At 30.4% G+C, this 8,183-nt stretch overlaps 2 protein-coding genes across 2 annotated transcripts; one reads left to right on the top strand and one right to left on the bottom strand.

The window, feature by feature from the left end:
* The first annotated feature begins 2,728 nt into the window (after positions 1-2,728).
* Positions 2,729-4,230, top strand: LOC110103499 (protein TonB-like). Its single transcript, XM_020832245.2, has 2 exons — positions 2,729-3,008; positions 3,613-4,230. Exons 1-2 carry the CDS (start codon positions 2,814-2,816, stop codon positions 4,099-4,101), a joined length of 684 nt encoding a protein of 227 aa, XP_020687904.1. The 5' UTR covers positions 2,729-2,813; the 3' UTR covers positions 4,102-4,230.
* Positions 4,231-6,819: 2,589 nt separating this feature from the next.
* Positions 6,820-7,470, bottom strand: LOC110103500 (ethylene-responsive transcription factor ERF086-like). Its single transcript, XM_020832246.1, has one exon. The coding sequence runs from the start codon at positions 7,468-7,470 to the stop codon at positions 6,820-6,822; it is 651 nt and encodes a 216-aa protein (XP_020687905.1).
* Between the last annotated feature and the right edge of the window lie 713 nt (positions 7,471-8,183).

Raw genomic sequence — 8,183 nt, forward strand, 5'->3', positions numbered from 1 at the left:
ATGTCACTTCAAAATTAAAATAATATCTAAATGTTATAAGTCTTGAAATCAAAATAGTTATCTAAAAAACACTTAGTAATTAAAATATCCTTTCTAATTATAAAAACAACTCCTACTTAAGGTTAAAATAAAGGTTCATATAGACTTCCCATGTGAAGTTTTCTTATTTGTAGATAAGATGTGGCATCTTAAGACCTAAATAAAAAAAATAAATTATATCTTTTATTTTCTTAATCATCAAATAGAGCTTACTAATTTCATTTCATGTAATATAAACAACAAAAAAACATCAACATTATTATTCATCCAATATTTATGCATTAGTGCAAAATTATATATATATATATATATATATCATATATAATTATCATAATATATAAATATATCTAGCATGCTTATTAATATATATGTATAATGTCAAAATGTATGTTATGTTTAATGAATAATAACCATATATATGCCAAATATTTTATATCCATATTTTGTACCTTAGCTCCTGATCATTTTGTACCCAGTCTTTCTCTACCTATTTCAAATGAAATATTATATATGAAAAATTAACTAATAAAATTTTAATATAAAATAGTCAAAATATTTAGAATAATTGTACCTATCACGTACCAAAGGTTGCATGGAAAATTTGTTAAAATAGGAGATATCATTTTTTTTATCAATTTTAAGAGAGAGAAAATGAACTAAGCTTAAAATCATAAAAAATAGATTTAGAGTAGATGTAAATTATAATGGTTAGAATAATTTTTGTTAAAAGGCTTTAGATTTGGTTCCATTTTCTACATGAAGAGGGGTTTGAGAACTAAAAGAGCTAATTAAATTCTATTGCATTTTTCGATGATGAGTACTAATGAACACAAGTAGCAACACATCCACAATCATCAGACTTCCATCATTTGACTTAATATCTAACAAAATTGTTGGGTTTTTAACTTGTATCCCGATAATATGAATTAGAAAATTATTATTAATTATGTATAACCCAATCTTTTCAATTATAAAAATGGATGATTCTTATATGTTTCATTATTTAATATATTCATTCTACTTTATCAAACCTCGTAATATTATTGATGCAAAATTTTTACCATGTTAAAAATTTATATCGATAAAAAAAAAAAAAATCAAACATGCTATCCTCAAAATTTTCCCCAATAAATTTTGGAGAGTTTTTTTTTCTTCCCACAGAGGGGCTTACACATTAATAACAAAAATCGGTTACATTGTCCTTAGAAGGTTCCTCCAGCTCTCTACTGCTCATAAGAGCTACACGATAAAAAAGAAAAAAACAAAGTCCTACAAGCCGGTGGATCCTTTTCCTATGATTACAAAAATAACTGAAGCAAATATACAGGCTGTGAGTAGACAGCACCCAAAAGAGGAGAAGCGAAATATTCCCATTCAGCACAACTCTCCTACAAAAAAGAATACGAAACACAAAAGGAAATGCAAAAACCATAAAGAGTATACCTTGCGGACAATCAAGCTTAAATCAAGAAACTTGGTAACATACCTGCAAGGAATAATCCAAAACACCATGAGATTATCAAAAAATTTAATAATAGCTTTAAGCCCCTCAATATCTCTAATATACTAGGAATTCTTGCAGTCAAATAACCCCACCAATACATCCATCAGGCACACCCTATTCCCCTTCATAAAATAGATAGGACCATAAGCCTCCAAACCAATCCGATGCCACCAGAACCCAAAATTACCCTTATTATCCAAAATAAAATCCATACCATGACCGAGAATGTACCCAGAAATAAAAATACTAGTCATCCCGGTGGAAACACTTAACAGCTCAAGTCACACATATTTCTTATAAGTAAATTGCAATTTAGAAAAAAGTAATTAATTCAAATTAGAACAAAAAAACATTTGAAAAAGAGAGCGTCATTCAACTTTTTTCTTTAGGTCATTTAGGTTAATTAAGATAAACTCACACAAACACATCACATATGCAAGACTTGAACCCAAGACATCTTGATTAATAGTCACAGCTCCCAACTAACAAACCAAAATAAGCTATGCACACCCTCCTATGATAACCTGAATATATTGGCATCACCAAGCTTCCTCTGAAGATGAGGTTCCTATGAATGAATAGGAAGATGATCATTTTGATTTATTAATTGAAATGACTTTCTTATTGCTTTGAAAAATTATTATTGTGATAATATTTTTTTAAAGTTGTTATATAAAATAATATCAAATAAAATTTTTTTTCACTATCAACTAAGAGATTTTGAATTCAAGTCTAACATATGTGATGTGTAGGTGTTTATCTTAATTATTCTAAATATTCTAAAAAAAAGTTTAAAAAAATGATTGTACAAATTTAAAGAAATATTAATAATACCCACAAATTTAAAGAAAATAATTTCTCCGAATAAGGACAGCTCTAAACAGATGCTAAAGTTATAATTTATTGTTCTACATAAAAGAAAATCTATTGAGAAAATTGTGACGTTGAGCAAATTAAAATAAAAAAACCATTGTGCTCAAATCGTCAACGGCTATAAAGCCTTCACCATGTCCTTTCAATCAATACAACTTCCACGGTTAATCTCATCTTCAATACAGCTGCTTATGCTCACGCTACTTTCCTCACATCCACTCCATCGAAGAATCCGATTCTTTTTTCTTTTCTTACTATTCTCCATCTCTTCTCTCTCCCCTAAATCTTACCTTACAAGTTCTAATACCAAACCAAACATACGGTTACATATATATAAGACTAGAAAGTTCAGATCTTACCATTCTCTCATCAGTTTGATAGCTTAATTGGGAGCTTCATGTCTGCCCAGCAGCTTCCCCCCGGCCGCCCTTGGTTCCGCCTCGCCTCTCTTGCTCGAACAGAAGCTGCCTCCGCTTCTGCGGCTTCAAATAATCCTCCACCACCACTCCCGAGAATCCCTGTCCCAAGATTGCAGCAACAACCGCCGCCTGCTACACTATTAGCTGCACCTGATCAACCTCCACCACTTCAGGTATAGCCTTTACAATCGTCGAAATTTTTTTTTATGTGAACCTTCATATTAATATTAATTATATAATAGTTTATAATTTTACGTCTGTTAGATCTTTATCAAATTAAGGAGAGTACGTAATCTTAAATTTTTTATGCATCTCGTAGAGGGTCATATTAGAGAGCCTTTTCGACACCTTTTTTTTTTTTTAAAGAAATTATAATGATTCTGTTTAGCAGTTTAGTCATAACGTTTTCGCCGTGTTTTAAAAGTTTTTGCAATTAGAATAATTATTTACAATCAAATATGTGATATCCGTAAGAAAAATTGTCTATTTAAAAAAAAATTATTTACAACAAATTTTAAATTTGCTATTTATACTATATTATTTATAGTAGGGATCAAATGGGTTGTTAAGAAGTCAGCCATGGTTAGACTTTTCACAGCACGCAAGAACAGAAAAATTATACCAGAAAAAAATAATAGACCATTTTGTTAAATATCTGGATAATATTAGATATCTCATAAGATATTTTCAAAAATTTGCTCTTGAAATAATATTTTCATTAATTTCTTTATGTGCTTTGACATGAGATTTTTTATTTCTAACACCCTTAACTTGCAGACTTCTCTGCAGCCACCACCGCCACCGGATTCTCCCAAAGTCATCAGCCCTTCGTACTCCACCCCTCCCCCTTCAATTGGTCAGAAGCCCAATCCAGAGCCAGAGCAACCCAAAAATAATACTGTGCCAGAACAGGGCAAGATTCTCAATGGCAAAGAGAGAAATAAAATCAATGGGAAGGCAAAGGAAGAGGAAGAGAAAAGACTCATCACTATAGCTGGAAAGAACATTGGAGCCAAAATGGAATTTGGCTTGGGTTCCATGTCTGAGGAGAGGAATAATGGTGAGGAGAAGGCAGAAGATCTGACAGTGAGGCAGGCGAAGCAAAAGAGATTGGTGGTGAATAGTAATGTGCAGAGCATTAATAATTCTATAGTGTTGAACGCTACCTGTAAACAGCATAGTCCTGGCGTTCACGTTAACTTTGCTAGAGCTCGCCAGCTCAAAGGAAGCCAAGCCAACGAGAAGTACAGGTCTATAGATGAGTAAATAGAGGAGAGGAGATTCACTCAACGAAGTCATTCTCATATTCTCTCTCTCTCTTTCTCTCTCTCTCTCTCCTCTCTCTATGAGATTTACTTGCATATTATAAAATTCTATGTATTTATAAATTGGAGATATAAATTTTAATATTTAATTTATAACATTATAATATCCAAAATCAAATTAAAATATATGTAGGAGAAGATATATTTCGTTTTAGATGATTTTTTTTTTTGTTTTGCTTCCTTTATATAATATAATTCTTGAGATATGTTTTTTATGTGATTTAGACAAACAAGAACATAATAATTTAGATGTCAAATATATAATTATATAAAATTCTTGTGTTATATATGAATGTAAATTCTCTATATGCATATCAAGTAATAAAAACTTATAAGAAGTTTCTCACATTAAATGGGCAATAGAGCTATGCATTCAAAAAATCACAGAATATTTTGAATGCTAAAATTTGTTTGCATGAAAAAAAACAGGATATCTTTTATTATTACTATAAAATAATATTCAGAGTTTTGCTTTTTTTTAAAATAAAATTTTATGCCTTGTAGTTTCTTTTTGCCGAATGTTTATGTTTTCTGAGTGAATGTCTAACACTTTTTGTATTTTCGAGTAAAGAGCTACTCATATAATATATTTTTTAATATCTATGAGAATATGCTGAGTTTAGATGAGCCGATTATGTTTAGGTGAGTTATTTTTTTAGGACAGCTTTCTTATTGCTTTCTAAAACAATTTTGAAGCATAAAAATTTATAGTTTAAAAATTTTTTGTACTTAAAAGATACTATAGAAAGTAGTAAGAAAGCTATCTCAAATGAAGCCTTAATGAATTTGTTATATTCTTGTAAATAAAATAAAAAATATGAAATGACGATCCAATAATCTGTTATATTTTGGTTGATTAAAGCAATGATAATAAGCGAAATTATGATATGATAATTCCTTTAAAAAATGGGATTTATCAGTGATTTTGATAGGCTTTTTAGTAATGCTACTCACTGAAACAAATAAATTTGCAGTAATTTTTAAACAACAGCAAAATTGCTGTAATTATCATCCATTAGAATTTTTTTCGGCAACATTCTGTAGCCACCGGAGAAATAAAACTGCAAAGGTTCAGATTTGAGTACAATTACAAGAATTATCATTATACAATTAATTATGAATAAAATAGATTTAATTTTAATAATTATGTATATTAAATGTTTTTTTAATTAAAAATATATTTTTCATTTCTGTCTCTGAAAAATCATAAAAATCTGAACCAACCCAATAAATTTTTAATTATTTAAACTGAAAATAAAAATAAAAATAAAATCAAAACATGAACTTAAAATCCAAGTTTCATCGGATCGTTGCAGCTAATATAGTTGCTTTTAGCATGATTGAACTATACTATATGTTGCTGATGCTAAATTATTTAGACTTTATTTGGGATAACTTTTAATTAATATTTTTTTATGGCTTTCAATAAGTTTTTTAACTAAACCAATTAATTTAGAAAGCATTAAGAAAATTATTCTAAATGAAGTTTTAAACGAATTGCATATCTTAGGATGATATAAAATCCAACTATATTTATTCAATACATCATATTTATTTCAAAACAATGATGATTAAAATTTGATCAGTTAATATAATCTTCAAATTATTATAATTATAAAGATAAATAAAACATAAAATTTATCTTAGATTATCAAGATATAAATTATATTAGGATGAAATTAAATACAACTAGCTTTAATTTTAAATTAATGTAAGACACAAATTTTATATGCTGGACTGATCTTAAAATAAATCAATTGATTCTTAAGTTTATCATGATATATATAAGCATCCCCCGACGTAATTTTTTTTCCATTGGCTTTGTTTTGTAAGATAAATAAAAGGAATACACTAATTAAATTTTTTTAAAAAATAATTAATCTCGAAGTTATTTAATTTATTTCAAGATAAATAAAATTTCTAAATAAATTGAAATAATTATATTAAATAAAGCAAACAAACAAATAGTTATATTGAAAAAAACATATTTATTACCTCAATTTCCTTTAAACCAAACACAACCTTAAACATCACAATAAACTTATAGTAGAAGAAGGATGAGAAGAACCATCAAATTCTCTACACAAAATCCCAACCAAAAAAAAAAAACAACAACACACTCTCACTCAACCACACCAGCAGACATTATCAGGTGGGAATATGTACGTAATTTTACATTTAGACGAAAATTAAGACTTCCGGATAACTTTCATATTGCTTCTTAAGATAATTTTTTTAATACAAAAGTTTATTTTTTGTACTGAAAAGTTGCCTTAAGAAGCACTTAAAAAGCCATGCAAATGAAGCCTAAGACGTATCAGATAGAGTAATAAACATAGTTGTTACAACTATGTACTGCACATAATTGGATAGATGTGCCATTATCCAATTATGTAATCCAATCAGGTGGTGAAGTGCACAACTACGTCACAAAATTGAGTACAACTATGCACGTACTCCATCTGATTGATCGTCTGTATATAAAATCTCATATATAATCCACACTCTTATTCAATCTGATGAAAAACTACTAAGTGCAGACTACGCAAATAGTTATACGTGTTAACGAAAAATCAAGTATAAGTACAGAACTACGTACTCTACCTGATTGATCGCTTGCATGTAATTATATTCGTAATCCGCACTTAATAAAAAATTCTCAAAAGAAGTAGGACGAAGATGAGCCGCCGAGCTGGTAATCATCGACAGAAATATTAGAGTACTCACTCGCCTCCGGCATCGGACCAAAAAGAGAGCTATCTAAATACCCCTCATCGAAAAAACTAATCTCCTCCTCCACCGTCCCAAAACCGCTAAATTCCCCTGAATCCAATAATGCTCCTTCGTTGCTGAAACAATCATGTGAACCTGGAACAACAATATTACTCTCCTCTTCCACAACAGCCGGTAACTGCTGATGGCTGGGAAGAAAAGTGACAGATGGAAGCAGTTGGGGTGGCGCAGGAGACATTGTAAAGAAAGGTTGAGGGGAAGGAAGGTCCGGTGATAGAAACGGGGTTAGAGAGGAGCCTAGTGGGAGGTCTGGATAAGCGAAGTTTGTGCGGGCGCGAGGGCCGCGGAGAGAGCGTGCGGCGCGGTCGTAGGCCACGGCGGCTTCTTCGGCCGTGTCGAAGGTGCCAAGCCAGTGCCTTTCTTTAGTAGCAGGGTCGCGTATCTCCGAAGCGTAACGGCCCCATGGGCGCCGCCGCACGCCGAGATATCTTTGATTGGTGGTTTGGTGAAGGAGATTTTGTGTTGGGTTGGGTTGGGAAGGAGAGGAGTGGGAGGAGAAGAGATGGGAGAGATCCATTGCCGGGATTAAAAGGTGGAGCTTTGGATTTATGAATTAATGAAACTATTATGTATTTATAAAACTAACATCTAAATTTTTCTATTTATTTATACCACACTTTAATTCTCTATCACATTAAAATTTATGCATGAAAATATGCATTTGATTTTGAAAAAAGTTAGTTTTATGATTTTTTATATGATTTAATTGTTTAGCTATTATATAAATAAATATACAAATTTAGGTTTTTGACATATAAATTTATGAGAATTTTATAGTATGTATGTAAATGTCCTATGAAAAAATTTATGAATAAAATTGTTAAGGATGGGTTTCAAACTCTTATTTATTTTGAGATAGGTGCAAAATATGATTAATATGTTAAGCTCATTCACTCTAAAAATTTGGTGATGATATTATGGACCACTTTTTTCTTAAGAATTTCTTTAGGTAGTTTTTGCAATGGCAACATGTGCTTGAAAAAAATTGGAAATTTTTTTGTTATGAAAGAATATTCTTTGATTTTTATAGTGTTTGATGATGTAGAACAATCATTATGGGACGCTAGCAAGGCATGCAACTACCAAAAGTAGCTCAATGCATGCATATGCCATAATCAAATATTTTCCAAATATGAGGAGTTGGAAAATATTAAGTATAAAATTAAGAACATATGAAGAATCTATTCATCTTTTTTTCGCGAGCGCCGCTCTGGCGATTTAGGGTTTCCG

Source organism: Dendrobium catenatum, unplaced genomic scaffold (assembly GCF_001605985.2).
Source record: "Dendrobium catenatum unplaced genomic scaffold, ASM160598v2 fragScaff_scaffold_1557, whole genome shotgun sequence".
Classification (NCBI taxonomy): domain Eukaryota; kingdom Viridiplantae; phylum Streptophyta; class Magnoliopsida; order Asparagales; family Orchidaceae; genus Dendrobium; species Dendrobium catenatum.